This window comes from Onychomys torridus, chromosome 2 (assembly GCF_903995425.1).
Source record: "Onychomys torridus chromosome 2, mOncTor1.1, whole genome shotgun sequence".
NCBI lineage: Eukaryota > Metazoa > Chordata > Mammalia > Rodentia > Cricetidae > Onychomys > Onychomys torridus.
In genome coordinates this window covers 100,610,434-100,632,087 of record NC_050444.1, presented here as the reverse complement: position 1 = coordinate 100,632,087, position 21,654 = coordinate 100,610,434, and the positions used below count along the sequence as shown (strand labels likewise).

The window sequence follows — 21,654 nt, the reverse complement described above, 5'->3', positions numbered from 1 at the left end:
GATATTAATGTAAAATTTGAAACAGAACTTCTGGGAATTTAGTGTGTAAAGGCATAAAGGATTAGAAGGATGTAATTTGAACTCTTGTTAGCAGACTCAGGCCTGGCCACTCACCTAAGCCAGTACTTAGGTCATAAGTAGCTGGTGGGAAGGAAATCGGTTTTATTGAAGAGCTGGCATTCAGGGCCACAGGCATGGGCGCATGTACTTGTGCCCTGGCACTCTTGAGGCTGAGGCAAGGGTCGTGTTCAAGGCCAATCTGGCTATAGAGCAAACTTTTGTCTTTAGAAACAAAACAACAGCGGTGCTGGAGAGATGGCTTACTGGTTAAGAAAATTGGCTGCTCTTTGAGAGGACCTGAGTTGGATTCCCAACACCCACATGGCGGCTCCTACCATCTGTAGCTCCGGTCTCCAGGGATATGACACCGGTTTCTGGCTTCTGGGTCACCAGGCTCTCACACGTGGTACACAGACATAATTGCAGGCAGAACACCCATGTGCATTAGACAATAACGACAAAACCTAAGAAGATGGGCAGCTGCTGTCTCAGAGCTCTGCCTTATGAACATAATAAGTATTGTAATGAAATGTGTATAGCTTTACCTGGGGAGAAATGTCTGAGTCAGGCATGGTGGCTCGTATTTGTAATCTGAACATTTGGGAGGCCGAGGCAAGAAGATTGCTGTGAGCCTGAGGCTGGCCCGGCCACCTGGAGACAGACCCTAACTGAAAACAGAACCAAAAACCCTGGAAGACCATATATGCTTACGAATGATCTGGGTCAAGTACAGTGACGAACGCGATTATGATCCCAGGATTTGGCAGAGTCAGGAGGATCGCTGCAAGTTTGAGACCAACATAATCTACATACTGAGTTCTGGCCAGCCAGGACTATGTAGCCAGCCCCTGCCTATCACCCCCTTCCTTAAAAAAGGGGAGGAGGGGAAGAAGTAAAGAAAAAGGATACAAAAGATAGCAGGCTGTGGGTAATTTCAGTATACTGTTTGTGTGTTAAAATATAAGGAAAATCAGCCTCTCGGTTTTTCTCTTTTCTCTCTTTTTTTTTAATCTAAATTTTTCTAGGGGCTGCTTTTAAGGGGACGACCTGACAGGGGGCATGGTCCGTACAAAACCAGGAACAATGCATACACATATAGGTGAAGTGCAGGGGCCGGGCACTGTGACAGCCAGCTCTTTTCAGGGGAGTCGGGGAATGTCTAGGGGTGGGAGAGGGGCAGGGAAGAATCTTTTTTTTTGTGGAGCTGAGGATCGAACTCAGGGCCTTGCGCTTGCTAGGCAAGCGCTCTACCACTGAGCTAAATCCCCAACCCCTCTCTTCTCTCTTTTTTAAAGGCAGTGTTTCTTTGTGTAGCCTTGGCTGTTCTGGAACTCAGTATGTAGGTCAGGCTGGTCTCCAACTCACAGGGATCTGCCTGCTTGTCTTCCAAGTGCTGGGACCTGCACCACCACCACCTGGCTCCCAGTGGTTTAATTTCAGGAATGTTTAACATGAAATAGAATTAAGTTGAAGTAGAGGTGAATTCTAGAAAATGATTGACAGGTGTTAGAAAATGATTGACAGGTGTGTATTGGTGTGCACTGTGCTCTCATGTCTGTGCAGCCCCTTCTCACAGAACAAAGAACTGAAACCCTCACTGCTTTTTAATCAACAGGTCTCCCTCAGACATGGCAACAAGCGGCTTTCACTTCGTACCATGTGACACCAAACGGGCGTCCAGACAGCTTGGAGCATCTGCTGTGGGCAGGTCAGAAGACTGCGGGGACTCTTAGGGGGCTGTAGTACTCCAGTGAGGTGGGGATGGGACTAGGCATTTTGTAAGTTAGAGACGAAGATGCATGCAAGGGTACTCAATAGTGTAGGAAGAGCAAAACTAAACCAAACTTTGGGGACACAGCTTCTCGTTAAAAAAAAAAATCAGCATTATTTTGTGTGTGTACATGTTGTGTGAGAACGAGTACCTTTGCACATCTGTAGAGGTAGAGGACAGCTTGCAGGAGTTAGTTCTTACCTTTCACTGTATGGGTCTGGGAAATTGATCTCGGCTCCTCAGGCTTGGCAGCAGGTACCTTTTACTGGCTTATCTTTAAACTGTAACAACTTTTGTTTTGTTTGCCGAAGTGTTTATATGATTATTTATCAATTAAAAACTTGGGAGTCAGATATGGGTAAGAACCTGAATGATCTGAGAAGCGGCAGAATGGGGACCAGTGACCTCCTCTCTCTCCTTCCTCAATTGGAAAAGGCTGAGAATTTTTCTAAGCCCTACCCTACTCTTCCTGCATCTCTAGATGTCCTTGATCCTCCAAAACCTCTGTGGCTAATTGTGATCATCTAGTAGCTAGCTCTGCCCTATGATTCAAAGTAAACTTTATTGGCAGTCTCGGTAGTATCAGAGCATGATCAAAATTTCCCACAGCGGTTTGCTTTGTTTGTTTTGTGTGTTGGTTTGTGTGCTGGGCAGGCCTGGAATTGGCTACATGGCTGAAGAAGACCTTTATTCCTGATCTTTCTGCATGATGTTCTGGCTACCACACCTGGCCCATAATAGATTTCAAAAACTTGTGTTACTATTATTTTCCTTCCTTTTATTTTTTTCATGACCTTGGCTTAAAAATACATTTTAAGCAATATATCTACTGTAAAAACCCAGGAGCCGCAGAAAGCACAAAGAGAACGGGATGTAATAACCAACATTTGTAGTCTTCTTAGATTTACTAAATTGTTTAAATTGGGGTTGTGTCACAGTGTTCTGTAGTCTGTTTTTTAAACTTATATATCATTATGTTTTCCCCTTTATTTAAGGTAATTTTTTATTTTTATTTTATTTGTGTTGATGTTTTGCCTGAATGTATGTCTGTGTGAGGGTGTCACATCTTGGAGTTATGATAGTTGTGAGCTGCCATGTGGTTGCTGGGAATTGAACCCAGGTCCTCTGGAAGAGCAGCCAGTGCTCTTAACTGCTGAGCCATCTCTCCAGCATTGTATCTTCCATTCCTTATAGGTATTTTTACAATGCCATATTTACTTGCCAATCATTGTCCTTTCTAATTCATTCTAGAATTAAGTTTCTGAACATGTAAGTTGGGTTTTTAAATTTTTTTTATTTATTATGTATAAATAAATAAATAAATAAATACATACATACTTATTATGGCCAAGGAGCCATTTCAAAATAATAAGTATGTATGTATGTATTTATTTATTGTTTTGGTTTTTTGAGACAGGGTTTTCCTGTAGCTTTGCGCCTTTCCTGGATCTCACTCCATAGAACAGGCTGGCCTCGAACTCACAAAGATCTACCTGCCTCTGCCTCCTGAGTGCTGGAATTAAAGGTGTGTGCCACCACTGTCCGGCAATTTGGGTTTTTCTTTTTTCTTTTTTATATTTATTTATTATGTATACAATGTTCTGTTTGCATGTATGTCTGCAGGCCAGAAGAGGGCACCAGATCTCATTACAGATGGTTGTGAGCCACCATGTGGTTGCTGGGAATTGAACTCAGGACCTCTGGAAGAGCAGTCAGTGCTCTTAACCTCTGAGCCATCTCTCCAGCCCAAAGTTGGTTTTTTTTAAAGTGTGTGTTTGGTGTGTCTGTGTTTGTGTGTGTGAGTGTGGGTGCTAGTGTACCATGATATATGTGTGTTGAGGTCAGAGGACAAGCTCCCGTGTCAATCCTCACTGTCCACGTCACACAGATCACAGGATGCCTTTTGTGAGCCGATTGCTGCAGGGGACCGGTCACAGGCTCTGAGGGATTTGCCTGTGTCCACTTCCTGCATCACCAGAGCAGTGCTGGGCTGATGAGTTACTGCATCTGGATTTACATGGGTTCTGGGGATATGAACTCATGCTGAGACCTTTATCCACCGAGCGTTTCCTTAGCCCTAAGTGGTTATTTTATGAGTTTCAAGGCATTTTTGTGAAAAAGTACTTTCTATTCTTTTTTTTTTTTCTTCTTTTTTATTTTTTTGAGACAGGGTTTCTCTGTGTACCCCTGGCTGTCCAGGAACTCGCTCTATAGACCATGCTGTCCTGAAACTCACAGAGATCTGCTTTGCCTCTGCCTCCTGAGTGCTGAGATTAAAGGCGTGCACCACCATGGCCTGGCTAAAATCATTTGTTTGTTTGTTTATTTGTTTATTTTGTATTTTCCTGTTCTTACTTATAGGGTTGTGGAGCTTTTAAGTTTATACATCAGGTCTTCATTTTAGATTTCACATTTGGAATTAGCTAATACAAGTGTGTTCATTATACTCATGAATTTGGTGAATTGTCTCAGTATGGAAGGGGTTGGAGGAATGGGGATAAAGTTGGAAATAACTTGTAATAATCTTAAATTATTTTCCAAATCACTTTTTAAAAATTTCCAAATGCTCCTGCTCATGGAAATAGGAGGGTTTTTTCCTAGAAAGGAATATTTCCTTCTCATAGTTATCCTCTAATTCTTCTGTTTCCTTGGTAACTACCACGTCAACATTTATAAAGCCTTGTTTGAAAATAACTGAATGCTGTGGTAAATAAGATCAGAGCTGGACTGAGGCTATGGCCCAGGAATCTTAACTAATGCCCCTGACCACAAATGCTGTTTCTGGAGACAGCATAATAAAAAAGGGAGTGTTTGGAGGGAGAGGTGAGCGGGACAGAAGAGCTTTGCCGCGAGAATGCAAGTTCTTTTCTTTCTTTTCTTTGCTTTTCTTTTCTTCTTCTTCTTCTTCTTCTTTTTTTTTTTTTTTTTTTTTTTAAGAACTGAGGACCAAACCCACTGAGCTAAATCCCCATCCCCAAGAATGGAAGTTCTAGCAAGAGGCACAGACGTGGGGGAGGGACCTGGATTTGAGGGTGGGTGAATTCTGCAATCTGGTTTCCAAGGTAGATGATGTAAAGAGGCGTGCATGGACGCAGGCTGAAAAATGAATGTCCTTTGCATTTTGTGGTTAATTGTTGAGACGGGAGGGAGTTGGGGCAGGAGTCAGGTTCTGGTGACAGATGTCAACTCTTTGTGAAGTTCTTGCTGCAGGGAGAGCGGGTGTGTTAGTCAGCTTTTGTTACTATAAAGACCACCAAAGGCAGTCAACTTAGAAAGGCTCCCTGTGTCTCCCAAGCCTCAAGTCTGCCGGTTCCAGTCCGTGATGGACCAGCCCCCTGCTTTTGGCCCTGTGACAAGCTGCACATCGTGGAGGGAGTGCATGGCAGGGCAGTTGCATCATGGCCAGGGATGGAGACTGGAGGAGCAAGCCAGGGCACCGCAGTCCCCTTTAAGGGCCCCACCTTTTAGAGACTTTGCCATCCCCAGATAACACCTTTGAACACCAACACTTTAACACATGGGTCTTTGGGGACATTCCAGATGCAAGCTAGCAGAGCAGCTGTGGTGGGCCACAGAGCAAGCCTGAGGGAGTGAGATTTGTGCATGTGTCGGAGTTGAGAAGAGGAAAGGTTAGGCAGACACCCAGGAACATGTGGAGACCAAATGTGAGAAATGGTGTAGAGATGCTTTTATTATGGTATTAACACTTGCAGATTTTGTAGCCTTAGCAAAACTGAATGTCCCCACCCTCTTCCTCAGAAGATATTCTACTGAGGTCAGTGAAGCCTTTCAGAAGTCCGTGGGCGTGGCTAGTATTTGTTGGCACAGGAAGTAGCCAGCTTACTGCCTATGTTGCTGCTCCTCGCCTGCCCCTCCCCACAGACACCTGTCTGCTTCTCAAACAGTGCTGTAAGGCAGGCAGGTCAAGAGTGTGGGTCACCATTTAACAAATAGGAAACACTAGATGTCACGCGAATTGATATAGGGGTGCTGCAGCTAGATGGTAGTTGGAAGGCAAACACCCCGGTGTGCTCTGCCCTTTTGTGATTCCATCTGTCCTGGTGATTGGCCCTCTTGTTTGTTTAGTCTCAAATCATTTTGATGGTGCTGGTTTCTTTTATTCTCCCTCAGCCTAGAAATAGGAGAGAAATCTTCCCATAGAGGGAGCTTGGTGCCTAGAGAAGTACATGGCTGCCAGCTAAGATACTTTGTGGCTCTGAAATTCTGAGTTTGTATTTATTACTGGTATCTTTAAAGGGCACCAGTGATGAAATTACAGATTTCTGTAAGTTTTGTGCTTTCCACTCCAGTTTCTTAATAGACTAGTTGCTGAAGTGGTTGTGTTAAGCATTTTGGAAAAATGAGGGGAGACTCCTGGTTGGCCCAGACTTTTCCCATCACCTCATCCTCTTACTGTGTCCCATAGTTACAGAGGAGACACGCTCTTAGGTCTTCACACAAATAGCTTTCCATGCAAGGGGGCTGTTGGAAAAGTTCATTTTCAGATCTTAAGGATGAAGTGTGTCACAGTCGTTGTGATGTATTTGAGGAATTCCTGAAAGCAGGAGTCTGGGGTCTCAGCTAAAGGGATGGAGAGAAGCCTCTTATGGATTTGTTTACTCCTCCCTTGCTGGCATGGGTACCACTTCCGTCTCACGTGGGCACAAAGCAGGCTAGTGTCAGTTGCTAATGAAGGCTACTCTGGGGGAGTCTCAGCATCATGAAGGAGGTTATGGCCACTGAGGAGGTAGAATCCAGAGACTGTATAGTAGGTAGGGTGAGGTCCCAAATGGTTAAGTCATGATTGTGGCAGACTTTTGAGTAGAGGCTAGTGTGAGCAGAGGGGGCTTTGTTTGGATTGTTTGGTGAAGAAGGCAGGCTAGAGGCCCCTGCTTGTCAAGAGCACAATTTCAGGGTTTCAGAGGATAAAAGTTCCGGAGACAATACAATAGTGTGGGAATACTGGGTATTGCTGGACCATACTCTTTAAGTGGTGATGCTATCTTATTAAAATTTTATTTTCTTATGTATTACACTATTATTTTAAAAAAGGAATGAAGGACCCAGACCATTGACCCTAGCCCTCTCTTCTTTCATTTAATAGGTTCATTAGTCTGTTGTCCAGTATGTTTGTGGCAGGAGGGGTGGCACATGTGGTGCTCACAGGACACAGCTGTCTTCCCAGAACCTTCCACCTTTAGTTCGAGGAAGGTTCTCTTTCTGGGCTGGAGCTTCACCGTAGGCCAGGCTAGTTGGTCTGGGAACTTGGTGAGTCCGCTTGTCTCCACTGCCATGCCGTCATTGCTAGGGTTGCAGGTGTGCCCCGTGCATCCTGCTCTCACATGGAGTCCGGGGATCCACACGCTTGCAAAGCCCCTGCTTTACTGACTGACCACTCTGCAGCCTCTGTATTTTTGGTAAGAGGTCTCACCATGTTGATCAGTCCAGACAAGATGGCCTTGAGTCTCAGCCGTCCGAATTCTTCTTCCTAATGTTTTTGGTGTTTGCCCAGGGCACTGACTTTACCTGCTTATCAGTGCCTGGCATTTTTGATAGTAGGCTAAACCAGGGTAGTTTCCAGTGTTTGCCCAGGAGCCATTTCAAAATCAGTTAATTTTATTAGAGACATGGTAGGCATTGCAAAACTAGCAGCACACTAGTGAGATATTAAAGAGCAGCTCACCATGCTCTCACTGAAATAACCAGGATGGGGAGAGATGGCTAGAAAGCAGAACTCACTCACAGGAACCTACCTGCCTCTTCTGTGAAAGCACACACCTTCTAAGATAGCATCACCACTTAAAGAGTATGGTCCAGCAATACCCAGTATTCCCACACTATTGTATTGTCCCCGGAACTTTTATCCTCTGAAACCCTGAAATTGTGCTCTTGACAAGCAGGGGCCTCTAGCCTGCCTTCTTCACCAAACAATCCAAACAAAGCCCCCTCTGCTCACACTAGCCTCTACTCAAAAGTCTGCCACAATCATGACTTAACCATTTGGGACCTCACCCTACCTACTATACAGTCTCTGGATTCTACCTCCTCAGTGGCCATAACCTCCTTCATGATGCTGAGACTCCCCCAGAGTAGCCTTCATTAGCAACTGACACTAGCCTGCTTTGTGCCCACGTGAGACGGAAGTGGTACCCATGCCAGCAAGGGAGGAGTAAACAAATCCATAAGAGGCTTCTCTCCATCCCTTTAGCTGAGACCCCAGACTCCAGCTTTCAGGAATTCCTCAAACACATCGCAGCACCATAGCGGTGGCTTTGAACCAGAGTTCTGTTCTCCTGTGGGGTCTGAAGGATGAGCACACTGTTCATGTGACTAGACTAAGCATCTTTCTTCCTTTTTTTCCTCTCTTTTTCTTATTTTATTTTTTTGACAGGGTCTTTCTATGTGGCCCTGCTGTCCTGGAACTTGCTATGGGACTAGGCTGGCCTAGAACTCGCAGAGATCCACCTGCCTCTGCCTTCCAAGTGCAGGACTAAAGCCATGTACTACCACACCTTTTAGTCTCTGAAAGATGAGGATTCTTACCTCCTTTCTTTGAGTGTATTATTTAGTCACACTTTCGTCTTTCTTACATTCCTGATCATTTCTGGGCTTTACAGCAGCAGTTGATACCTATTGCCACATCTTCCTGTATTTTCCACGTTTGAAGTTGAATTAATCTATGTATGAGCGGCTTGTTAAAGCAGGGTTGGGCCCTGCAGGTAGATTGCCATTGACCTTGTTCTCCTGCTCCAGCCTCCCATATGCTAGCTTTATGAGTGCCTGGCTACGTCCCTTTCAGACAGGAGGAAACTGAGGTAAATGCCTTTTTAAATCTAGCACAGCCCACTGTCGATGTGAATTTGTGGGGTGTCCCCTTTAAATCTTGCACAGCCCACTGTTGATGTAATTTGTGGGGTGTCCCCTCTGCCTTGACTAATTAAAGAGAAAAAGACAGCAGGAGACTCTGCTCTGGTTACTTGCTGTAGGCTTCTGAGCCTCTGAATCTCCATGCCTGAATCATTAGACAAGAGGGCTGTTGGGGTCTTTGAGCACAGTTGGGGTCTTGGATTGGAGAATGTTGGAAATTCCCATACTCCTTAGTAAAGGTCTATGAAGAGTAAAGTCTTGCCCCTCTCCCCTTCCGTACAGCATTGGAAGTGTTAAGTTCCTCTTGGGAAGGCCTGTTTCCTGGGCATTTTTGTGTAGAGCAGTGGTTTTCAACCTTCCTAACACTGCAAACCTTTAATACAGGTCCTCATGCTATGGTAATCCCCCTGACCATGAAATTATTTTTGTTGCTACTTCATAACTGTAATTTTGCAACTTTTATGGATCGTAATGTAAATATCTGTGTTTTGTAATAGTCTTAGGTGACCCCTGTGACAGGATCATAGACCCCCAAGGGGTCATGACCCACAGGTTGAGAACTGCTGGTGTAGAGGCACTTGGGATATCAGTGAAGGGTTCTGACCCACGAAGACGGAACTCATAGCTTTTTACTTCACAAAGACTGCATGAGAGGCTGGAGGCTCAAAGTTGTAGGCTTTGCTCGTGGGTCGGGTGCAGAGCCTTCTCTACATGGCTCATTGCATCACAGAGTGAACAGACCTCACATACCCCTTGTTCTCAGGAAAAGGCTGCATGAGGGCTGGGCATAGAACTCAGTGGCAGGATTGGCTACAATTAATTCAATCTCTAGTCCAAAAAAAGGGAGGCAGGGTGGTGGCGGTGGCGGTGATGACGATGGTGGTGGTGGTGGTGGCGGTGATGGCAGTGGCAGTGGTGGCGGCGGCATCGGCAGCAGTGGCGGCTGCAACAGGTGGGCTGCTTACACCTGTTCATCCACTTTGCCTTTTCAAGGCACCAGTCAGCTAGCCCACTGGATTTGAACTTGTGATCCCTCTGCCTCAGGGTCTTCCTTTTACCCAGGGGAGGAATGGAGCAGAAAGCAGAACAGCCAAGCCCCTCCCCCAGGGAATCTAGGGGCAGGAAGTGCTCATCTCCTCCAGTGTTATTACAGGGGAAGAAAGAGTGCCTTGTTGTCCATGGTAGGTTCATGGTTGAGGAATCTAGAGCAAAAAAACCAGATGAACAAGAGAAACACTTACGATGTGTCGAATGGCATGGAACCTCTTATCAGGAAGTGACCCAAAGAAACTGGGAACCCCAAATTGCTAAATTCTTCTCAGTTTATTATGGAAGAGCAACCCCCCTTTGCTAGCATGCCTAACATGGCCGTCCATCCTTCAGTTCTCTTCTTGCCCCAAATAAATCAGTCTACATGATGACTCTTCAGAAGGTAGAGACTCATGGAGAAGAAATAGAGCTGTGCTGGGTGCTTGTGAGCTGGTTATTTAGGACCTCAATTTCAGTAGAGTTGGTACAGTATGGGAAATCTTTGATTGTAGTTCTTGAGGCCAAGGAGACCTGGAGGAAACTGTGGAAATTAGGAACATTATCTGGCTACGTCCAGTGAAGACTGCAGTGTTCCCATCTTCTCTGTTACCTGGACCTATTCCTTCACTCCCATACATACGTGCACACTGTCATGAAGACAAAATCCTCATGTACCGGCTATGCTCTAGACACTATGGTCTGTAAGTCCCGACTACAGACTAGTTTCTACTTCTAGTCACATGTGTATCCAGCACCGTTTTCGTGGATGACCTCCTCAGGTTTTCTGACTTTAGTTCATCTTCTCTTCCATGTTTCCATTTGCTTTGTCCCCACTCTAGTCAGTGCTAAGTTACTATTATCCAGTAGAATGGATATGTGAACAAATGACTCTGAATTACTGAAAGCAGTTCTTAACAGAATAATAGTACTAATAGCTGCCATTATCCAAGGACTTCTGCCCAGACACTAAGCACATCACATGTATTAATAGTGCAGCTTATAATGTGGGCGCTTTTGCTAGATACATCTTATGAATCAGGAAACTGAGGATTAGGGATGAAAAGTGACTTGTCATGGTTGTATGTAGGATTAGGGTAAGGTCCAGGCTCTGGTTCCAAAGCCAGGATCCTTATTCACTACAAGTCATATAGCGCTTGCAATCAGGCATATTGAGTGATTGTTAAAGGGAGAAATGGAATTGGGATGTAAAGGATACTATTAGCGTCATTCTCAATACTTGTTATAAATTAGTTTGTATGTTTTTAAAAATGTAAGACTAAAATAATCATTCTGCCAACTTATATTGGCATATCATGTAAATGAGAACTAGGAAGGAGTCTTCACTTTGCTGAGAATACATGGCAGCAGGGCTCCATCAGTTCTAGAATGTGAGTGTGTGGGTGGAGCACCCAGAGCTTTGCAAGATTATACCCAGCTGTTGACTCCAACAGAGCAGGAACACTCACAAAGCATGCCATAGCAACCATTGCCTCTGTTTCTTTCAAACAGGTTGTGGGTTGTGAAAGCCCCAGAGATGTGCTGGGGGTCTGGTGGGGAACAACTCTGGAGAATGGAAACACTGACTTTTACTTTTACTTCTAGTTCAAGATTCTGTTCATTCTGTCATGCCAGGCTTGAAGGGAACCCCTTCCTGACGAACCTTTCAAGATGCCTGGTTGTTTTTAATGCCGTGTTCATTGTTCTGGTCTGATTGGATAGGTTTGGTTGGGAATATGTTTCCTGGGCCTGTTGAACTTTATGTGGCAGCCATGGGCAGCCATTTTTGTTCTTAATCTGAGAAGGCAGTGTCGTGAATATCTGTTTTAGGGAGAGAAGTCTGAGAGTGGTTTAGACGATGAATTAAAGCAAAATTGGGCTTTCACTTGAGCCTATGCCAGGCCTCCTGGGTCAGAAGCTTTTGTGTGGGGTCCGGCAGTAGGCATTAACAAGCTCTCAAAGGTGTGTCTAATGCCTACTTAAGACTGAAACCATAAAGTCAAAACCTCTGTCGTCAGGAAGGTATTCTTGGGGAGAGCTTTAGAGCTCTGAAGGGATAACCTCCATTCGTGGCATGGCCTTGGGAGCGGAGAGGGATGCGTGTCTCCAGGAGAAAACCAGAGCCCTTGGTAGGCAGTGCTGGCCGTCTTCTGGGAGTAGCCATGTTCCGTTCCAGGCAGACCTCATACAAAACAACTTTGAAGGGGTGTGGCTTGTTTGTTCACCCTGGCCTGGGACAGGTGTCGTGGGTCCTCCAGACGGCAGCTGAGATGCGGAGGTGGCTGTGTGTTGGCAAGGAGAGCATCCTGGTCACAGCTCATTTCCTAGTAGTAGATAATGAGCTGCCACCTTAGAGAGAACCGAGGGTGGGAGGGGGTGTGGAGCAGGTGAGAGAGAAGCTTGGAGCAGCACTCAGCGCAGGGAAGGAAAGAAGATTAGCCCTGGAGACCTGGAGCTTGATTTGTAGATCAGGCTGGCTTTGAACTTATGAACTTACCGAGGTCTGCCTGCCTCTGCCTTCTGAGTGCTGGGACTAAAGGTGTGCTCTACCTGACCCGCTAGGGGACAGGACTTCTGGCACTAAGCACTTCCCTTTGTTCCTAGAATAGATTCCACCCCTCTGACACTGTTTTCTGACATTGGCCTAGTTTCTGTCATGTCTCTCATTTTCTGTCTTGCCTGCTGCATATGCAGCATGGAATTCTTCCTCCCCCAAACCCAGATATTCCCATGAGTCACCCCACTGTGGAACAGTTAGAGAGCATCTCGGCATCACAGGTGCTCATCAGAGTCAGGCCACCCTGTGTGTGACCTTTCCCTCCCAAATCCTCCTCTAATTAGTGCCTACTGTGGGCAGTGTTTGTCAGTTGATCTCTTCTTCACATCAGCCCAGGAAATAGATTGCTGTGCTCCCATTTTACAGATAAGACAGTTGAGGCCCAGCTATGTTATAGACAGAGTTGGCATTGGGACTTAGAAAATGAGCCGGGTGGTGGTGGCACACACCTTTAATCCCAGCACTCAGGAGGCAGAGCCAGGCGGATCTCTGTGAGTTCGAGTCCAACCTGGGCTACCAAGTGAGTTCCAGGAAAGTTACAGAGCTATACAAAGAAACCCTGTCTCAAAAAGCCAACAACAACAACAACAAACAAACAAACAAAAGAAAGAAAATGATGCCCCAGAATGTGGTAGCATATGCCTAAAAGTCCTCGTGCTTAGGACGCCAAGGCATGTGGGTTACCATCAGTTCTAGGCTGGTCTGGGTGACACAGTGAGTTTAAGGTCAGGGCTACAGTTAAAAAAGAGATTGAAAGAAGGACGTCATAGGGAAATGGGGGCCAGAGAGACGGGTTTTGAAGCTCCTGCTTTGATAGCCAGCAAGTCAAGGAACTGTACTTCAGGGTGCCATTTGCTCTTTTTCTGTTTCCTCTAGAAGAACAGGGAGGAATCTTGGAATGCCCCTGGCTGACGAGGGAAATGGTTCCAGGGAGAAAATGCAGTGCTGTGCACATCCTTACATCCTCACCACTTAGGAAGCTGAGCCAGAGGCCAGAACACCAGAGTGGACACTGCCTGCAGTCAGAGGGCTTTGCCTGGGGTGCAGCGTTTTATGCCTATAATTACAGCACTTGGGAGGATGGGGCAGGGGGATTGCTGTGAGGTCCAGGCCAGCCTGGGCTCTAGTGTCAAACTGTTTCAAAGAGCAAACCCAAAATAAATGAAGTCATTTGTTGTCTCTGTGGCTCTACCTCCCTCGTTTAGGTGCTTTTAAGTCTTAATGTGGGCAATTGGGTACTCACTGTTGGTCCTTGCCGTGCACCGGTGTGTGCAGTATGTGCGCGTGCCTTCTCTCCTGCTCACCTGTTTCTTACAGACTCAGAGCATTGGCCTTGCAGAGGGCGGGGAAGCTCCTTTGCCCCCCAGCATTGGGAAGTGGCCAAGGGGGAGTTGCAGCTGGTCACTGTAGTCCCCTGCTCCACACCTTGGGACAAGGTGTAAATAGTAAAAGTTCCAAAAATCCTATGTCTTTTTGTTTTCTTTTTTCAGTTCATCAGCCAAGGTGGATCTCAAGAGTGGTCTGGAAGAGTGTGCGGAGGCATTGAACTTATTTCTAAGTAACAAATTTAAAGATGCCTTAGAGTTGCTTCGTCCATGGTAAGTAGCTCTGTTTCTCGTTAGATATTTTTCATGTGTTTTTCTGATGTCATGTTTCTGTGTTAATGGATCTGTATCTGGATCAGTATTTATAAGCTAATTGGATTGAGACCTGTCCCTATCAATCAGCTTTAAAGAGATGTCTTTTCAGATGTAGCCAATAGGAAATTTCTGATGTTTGTTATTAGTCTCCACACTTGCTCAGGTGTTGTGTCTAGTTTTGGAGGTCCACGTTTGTTCTCTTAAGTGAAGGCTTCACATGAACGCTCCAACTATCCCTGGCCAGCGTTGCCTTAGAAATGGGCAGGGAAGTAACTAGAGAAGCCGAATCCCAGTGCTAAAATCAAATTTAAGATATTAGGAATGTGATTCGGGCTCCCTGCTTCTGTCATGGAAGTTACCAGCACTGAGGCACTGAGTTTTGCAGGCTTGGCATCGCACTACCCCACTTGCTCACTGGCCTCAGCTCTGCATGGGACAGACTTTGCAGAACCCATCCTGTCTCCAGAGTCAGCTCCAGTGAAGCTGAGATCTTTTGTAATTTGCTTGAGAAAGACTTGATGCTGAAGTTGGGGAATCCAATCAAGCCCTCATGTCAGGTGGTCACTGGTATCCCTTAGACTTCTTCTGCCATCTTCTGGACCACGGCTTCCCTTCGCAGCCTGTCTGCTGGGCTTTCCCACTTGCTAGCTTGCTTGCCTTCTGACTCAGCGTCTTTACCTGTCTCCTTTATTCTTCTTTTCAAGCGGATCTCCTTTTCCTCTCTACCATCTGCTTATAGAATAGGATGAAAATAAATTAGTAGTTTCACAGTCTCTTACCTTTATGCATAACTCACTGTTAAAATTCCTCTTTCAGCCCACTTGAATGTGAGGTTTGAACTGCCGTTGGTAACTCTGGGGTGAGTGGGCAGTGCCCTCGTTGAGGACAAAGGCTCTTTAAGCTCTGTCCAAGGTGAAAGGAATAATGTTGCATGTGCTTCATGGAGCCTAGGGATGTTGAGTCATCCTCACAAACCCCACATTGATATTTCAAACATAAATAATCAGCATAAGAGGCTTTGAGGGGAACTAGCAGCCTCAGGCTGTTGTCACAAGCTTGATAGCCTCAGCTCTCAGGATTTCATCAGGAGTTCCAGGTATTAGACTTTGGTCATGACCTAATTGATTACAAAACTCTTGCTTCCTCTTGGCTTTGGCTGGAGAGGAGATAATAGGCCTTTTTTTTTTTTTTTAATTTTCTTATTTTTTTGTGTCTTTCACATTATGCATCCTGATCCCACCCATCTCCCATTCCCTCACATCCACCCTCTACTCCTGCAATCCCCTCCACAAAATAAAACAAAATAAAATTTAAGATAAAAAAGAAAAGGGGGAGGAAGGGAAAATCTCGTTCTGGAAGCTGCAGTGTGACAGTGAGTCACGCAGTAACCCCCTTTATCCATACATCTTTACATGCGGGAGCTCACCACAGTCTTTGGTTTGGTTTGAGGCCCCTGGTCTCTGCAACACTGTGTACACTGGGCCCTCAGTGGGACTCTTCTGGACATCCCTGTTGCTGCCCTGTGTCTGAAGGACCGACCCCACCCCCTGCCCCCACCTGGGCCCCAGCAGATCAAAGATGGGGTGGATGTTGGGGTGGGCCAACACATAACCCTGGTTCTGGGCCTGAGTAGTTGTGGGGTTGGTCAGCCTGCCAGCTCTCCCTGTCTTTGCCACCACGGTGAGCTCTCCAGCATTGCCCTGGCTAGTTCACCCCTTGCAGCAGTGAGCAAGGGGTGGGGGCAGTGAGGAGATAGCAGTTTAAAGGTGTCTTTTTCCCTGCATCATGCAAAATTTTTCAGATTTCCTTTTTGGTGGGTTTTTTTTTTTTTTTTTTTTGTGAGAGGTTTGTGTAGCTCAGGCTGGCCTCAAACTCAGAAAGACCTTGAATTTCTGAACTCCACTTTTCAGGATGCTAGAATCAAAGTTGTGTGCCACCAAGCCTCACTCATTTCAGATTTTAAGATGGTATGCTGCCGCTATTCAACTGAAAACAAGCATTTGCTTTCAGACCTTTTCTAGGAACGAATCTGCAGGCTGCCCCCTTGTGCTGAATCAGGGAAAGGCATGTTGTCATTGTATTCTGTTGTGTGGGCTTAAATTGTACTTGAGTTTTAAAGCAGGCTTTTCAGAGCTTGTATCGTTTCAGTAACTATGGAGCAGAAGTCAGCGTGCACGGTGAGGGTTTGGTATTGCTGGTATCAGAAAAAGCCTGGGCTTCTGTCTCTTTTCCTTTTGTTGTATTGAGATGTACTAACTGTCTGTGTTCTCTCCAGGGCCAAGGAGAGCATGTACCATGCCTTGGGATACAGTACCATTGTGGTGTTGCAGGCTATCATGACCTTTGAGCAACAGGACATCCAGAATGGCATTTCTGCCATGAAGGACGCTTTGCAAACCTGCCAAAAGTATGTCTGAGTAGTTATTATTTGCGTTGAGACCCCGAACCTTCTTGCCACAGTGCCAGGTGGATGCAGTTTGCTGAACTAAGGTCTATGTGTTTGAGGCTGGCCAGAATTATGCAACAGGACTTGGGCTTCAGAGTTTCTCGGCCAATTCAGTTCTATGTGTGGAATTCAAGAAGTCCTGTGGGGAATTATAATATGGCTCCCATTCCAGCACCTGCACCCACTGCTGGATACATGGGGTCTGAGCTATAATGAGAGTGGGAGGGAGGCTTCAGAAGGGTTAGCAATGAGTTAAGAACCGAGTACCATGTCAGGCAAGGGGACTGTGCTTGCTCTATATGGGAGAAACCACACATTCGGAAGGGAATTTTTATTTGCCTAAGGATGCGTTCAGACACTCTTGGTTGATCAAAATGAGGTAGAGTGCCAATTTTAAGCTCTAATCTTCGTGTAGAAGGCCTTAGTGGAAGCTTTTATTTGTACTGGTGAATTTTAATGCGGGTAAGATGAATCTCCATGTAATTATGTTGTAAACCCTCACATGAAGAGCATTTTCCTAATAGTGCACTCTAAGTCCATCTTTCACCCGTGGAGACGCTTACCACAGAAATTCTGCTTTTAGCCAGGAAAATGAGGGGAGGTTTATGCAAGGTTTGTACTCAGTGGTGTGTGTGGGCTCCTCTGCTCCATGCTTGGTAGGTTGAGTGCTCATGGTTGGCAGTGCAGGACCGGCACTGTGTGTGCAGCACTGGGGGAGGAGGGCTTGGCCTTGCGGACCCCGGCCTTAGAGTTCCAGCGTAACTGAAAGGATTATCAGTGCCAGTGAGTCTGATGCTGGTCTTCCGCCTTCTCTTCCCTTGCCTTTCTTCACCGCAGATACAGGAAGAAGTGCACAGTTGTGGAGTCTTTCTCAAGTCTCCTGTCTCGTGGGTCGTTGGAGCAGCTGAGTGAAGGTAAGAGTGTGGTGGAAGCTTGCTCTCCCTTTCCTTTACCCTGTCCTTCATCATGGAAGCTGGAAAATGAGGGAACTCTCCCTTTCTCTTCCCCATGCCACTCATACCTGACACCCCTCAGCTGTGCACACATTTGCTATTTTTTTTTATTCATTGGACCACATGTACTCCAATGTGATTTGGACCCACATCAGTGTGTGTTAATGCATTTTATCTGTTCAGAGCTGTACAGTCATGAACAGGATGGTACCACAGTATGTTGTTTTTTTTCTCACTGAAGGTCAGCTTTAATTTTTTTCATTTTTAGCAAATATTGCTGCCCTAAAATCCTTTGTACAAGTCTTTTTGTATCTTTCAACTATTTCATGAGTCAGTTTCCAAAAAGCAGAATTACTGCAACCCAGGGCCTGAAATGTTATAGTATTTATAGATACTGGGTTTTTTTTTCCTCCCAGAAAACCTGTGTATTCACCCACTTGCAGAGTTTTATTTTATACAGACTATTAATATTTTTCCAAGGTGAAAGTACTTTTTTTTTGTTGTTGGGTTTTTTTGTTTTTGATTTTGTTTTTGAGACGGGGTCTTCCTATGTAGTCCTCACTGGCCTGAACTCACTATGTAGACCAGGCTGACCTTGAACTCACAGAGATCTACCTACCTCTGCCTTCTGAGTGCTGAGATTAAAGGCATGCACCACTGTATCAGGGTAATTTTTATACCTTTAAAAATGATAATGCTTGTCTACATAGCCGATGAAGATGTTGGAGTCCAGGAATATCTGTAGCACTCAGATAGATGGAGGGACGTCGTCAGTTGTTTCATATTCCCAGTAAAATGAGGGCAGAAGGGTCTAGCCAGCCCTATAAAGAAGGGTGACCCACCACCAAGGGGTATCCAGGTAATCCTGTAGAAGCAGTGCTGTCTCAGGAGAGTTAGTGTCGGTAGTTAGTACAAAACACTGGAAGCAGCCATAGCTGGGTAACGCAGACAGAGCTCTGGGCATGGCTGTCAGAATCGTCAAGTGTGTGCTGCACACCTCGAGTGTGACTTGTCACGGGGCTTTGTTTGCTTTGTAGGCGTGTTACCAGCTTGTTCGGGACCTTGGAGGGGTTGTGCACATTTGAGTGATGTGAGTTTTGAGTGTTGAGTACAGTCGAGGATTGTGGCACATCACGTCTTTAGGACTTGCTGGGAAGGAGGGGTTGACTCAACCATGACAGAAACAGATGGTATTTTGTTGGTTGCTGCAGGCAGTTGAAACCCGTCTTCTTTTTCATTAGAAACTGACCTGGAAGCATCTATAAGAAAAAAGCTGGTACTAGCAGGCCTAAAGTCTTCCAGAGATGATCCATGGAGATGAAATTGGCCCCAGTGTGACTCTGGTCTCTGAATCCTCCCTCCTAGCACTGTCCAAATGGCTTCTCCGCTGGGGCATCGACTCCTCTGTCCCCTTTTTCTTTGTGGTATGAAGGGGATATCGGAGAGTTTTAAACCTTAGTTTTGGGAGGAATGACATGGTATTTTTGGTGTGAGTGTAAATAATTGAAAAATACCATAATGCTCTATTTTTTAAAGTGTTCTCCGGTGCTTTCCTTAACATTAGCCGACCTAACATGTTTAGCTGATGTTCACAGAGAGTAAGTGGCCAAAGTGACCAACTATGGAGGCAGCATTTAAACTGGTCTGCTTCCCCTAGCCACAACTCTTCCCACTGTCCCCATGTTCTCCTGTAGGGAATAGAAAACATCTTACATGGCTGATGCAAACACTGTATTGTCACATCTGGAAAACTGGTGATTGTGTTCTGATTTTTCCTCCTTGCATTTAAGGAAATCTGGACTTGGTACTAATTATGGAAAAATTAACTAGCCCATATCTGCAGCTTATTCTGAACATCTTTAGACTGCTACAGAAAGGCTGTGCTTAGCTAGCTTTTGAGTGCACTGTGAATGTCTTTCATGGACTAAGGAATTTACAGTTAAGAAGCATTTTGATGAAGAAGTTATATATACAGTGTAAGCCGGTCCTGATGAAGGAATAAAGTTCTGTAGTTTAAGCTGCATGTGATTCCTGGCCTTTGTTACTGCAGTCCAAACAGACTTTATGTCTGGGGTGTTTAGTGTGTTTTCTCTTGCTGTGATAGAGCACCATGACCTACAGCAGCATGGGGAGGACTGGGCTTATTTGGCTCTTAGTTCATGGTCCATTTTCAGGGGAAGCCGAGGTGGGAACCTGGAGACAGGAACTGAAACAGAGACCATGGAGGGAACTGGCTTCTGGCTTGTTCCCTGGAACATGGGCACTGGCTTGTTCCCCATGGCTTGCTCAGCCTGCTTTCTTACACCACCCAGAACCACCTGCGGGGCCCTCCCACATCAGTCATGGATCAAGACAATGCACTACAGACTTGCCTACAGGCCACTCTGAAGGAGGTATTTTCTCCGTCGAGGTTCCTCTTCCTGGATAAGTCTAGCTTACATCGGGTCGACAGCTAGCCAGACAGCGGGCAGGGCAGAACACTGAAGCTTTCATGTAGGATTTGTTGCCCTGTTGGTAGTTTTTGTTTCCATGCTCGGGTTTCTAGTTGTGTTCAGGAATGGGCATCCTAGACGGCGTTGTTCAGGAGCTTGCTGGGGAACACACACCTGCTCCTCTCCTCCATGGCAGGTGTGGAAGGCTTCAGCTAGACTGCAGGGAGTTAGTGAAGTGGAATGCTTAGGCTGTGCAAAGAGATTTGAGAGGAAGGATACTTATAGAGTTCGTGCTTCCCTGCGTTGTGATGTGCCCTTTAGATTACTCTCAAGTCTGTCTGTCTTGGGTCTAGTCACCCTTCTGCTCAGGTCTTGGTGAGGACCTACTGTCTCGCCTGCCGAGTCAGGCCAGCTTGACGCTGGGCACTGCCCTGTGTCAGTTTGACTGGCCCTCCATCCTGCTGCCCTTTCCTCCCTCATGCTCCCACCAAAGCAGCCCCGTTGCCCTTCCAGGAACGGCGCCTGCGCTGTCTTGCCTTTTAGCTGGTCCTCTGCGTGGTGACTTCTCCCCTTCTTCACCCGCCCCAGGCCAGTATCTCTTCCCCAGGTGCCCTTTGGCATCAGTAACCCCAGACAGTTGGCACTTTGTTACAGTTACCCAGGAGGAGGCTAGTGAGGTGACCGAACACAAGCTGCCGCTTGAGTTCCCCTGAAGATACTGAGAAGACTGAGGCGCACTCTGAGGAAGGTGTCGTGGAGACTGCTGTCTTGACTGGTGGCAGTGCTCGGATGTGTCCAGACGGCACTGTGTCTCGGTGTTGTCTTCTGTGGCTTCGACCCTGCCTGCCTGTCTGTTGCTGGGGAACTTAGCTGCACATTACTTCCTCATAAATTGAACATTTTATGTTGAGTCTATGAGAGAGCCCATCGGTCACGTGTGTCTAAAGGAAGGAAAGCACATTCTTATCTAGTTTGGTCAATGCTGTTTCCAGTGACACAGATTGCCCTGAGTTGTCCCATCACGTGACTTGAAAAGGCCCTCTGCCTTCTGAACCTTTACCAGGAAGCACAGACATGAGCCACGAGCTCATAATAATGGCGAAGGTTGCCAGCATTCATCAGGGCCTGCTGTGTCTGGTAAGCGCTAGAGACGATACCCATTTAATCCTCAGTTGCAAAGTAGAGTTATTAGTGGACCAGCAGAGAGGAAGGGCAGCCTGTGCACAGCTCCTTACTAACTAGCAAGTGGTAGAGTCTTTCCTCTAAGCTCATTTACTTAAATAACATACCAATTTGCCTCCTGTGGAGAAAGGAATCTGATGATTTTGTTTATGTAGAAACATAAAGATTTCTTTCCCTGATCTCTGCAAGTGTCATGGGTGTCTAGGAAGTCAGGGCACGTTTGGGGTGCTGTACACATCCCTGGGCTGGGCATGGCTTTGGTAGCTCCGTTTTGTGAGTGCCCTGTGCTCAGGTATGAAAATACCATAAATTGGAAAGCACAGCTACTTTGCTGCTGTCTCCAAGGAGTCCTGACTTGTGCACACAGGACAGTAGGTTTTTACAACTCCACGGAGTGTGACTATTTACAGGTTGACTGTGTATCCGATCATCGTCATGACCATGATGATCATAGTTTAGAAGCTAGAATTCATAAGTTTAATGAACCTTTTCAATCTATACAAACTGCTAAATGTTTATGCTACTATTATTTTTAGGTAGTTTCCTTCTTTCAAAAGGACTTTTGAATTTTGTTTTCCTCAGTCAGGCATGGTGATTCATGCTTAGAATCACAGTACCAAACAAGTTGTTGAGGCAGGAAGATTGCCTTGAGTTCAAGGACAGTCTGGCTACTTAGTGAGTAGCCTGCTCCACTCCAAAGTGAGGCCCTGCCTCAAACCG

The 21,654-nt window shown here is 45.9% G+C and overlaps 1 protein-coding gene across 4 annotated transcripts in view; it reads left to right on the top strand.

The window, feature by feature from the left end:
* Ttc39b (tetratricopeptide repeat domain 39B) overlaps window positions 1-21,654 on the top strand; it is a 120,338-nt gene that overhangs the window by 62,710 nt on the left and 35,974 nt on the right. For all 4 annotated transcript variants that reach the window (XM_036179103.1, XM_036179102.1, XM_036179104.1 and 1 more), the window contains 4 exons: window positions 1,676-1,768; window positions 13,772-13,879; window positions 16,197-16,328; window positions 17,205-17,281. In XM_036179103.1, coding sequence (XP_036034996.1) covers window positions 1,676-1,768; window positions 13,772-13,879; window positions 16,197-16,328; window positions 17,205-17,281 — 410 coding nt within the window. The remainder of the gene's footprint in view (window positions 1-1,675; window positions 1,769-13,771; window positions 13,880-16,196; window positions 16,329-17,204; window positions 17,282-21,654) is intronic.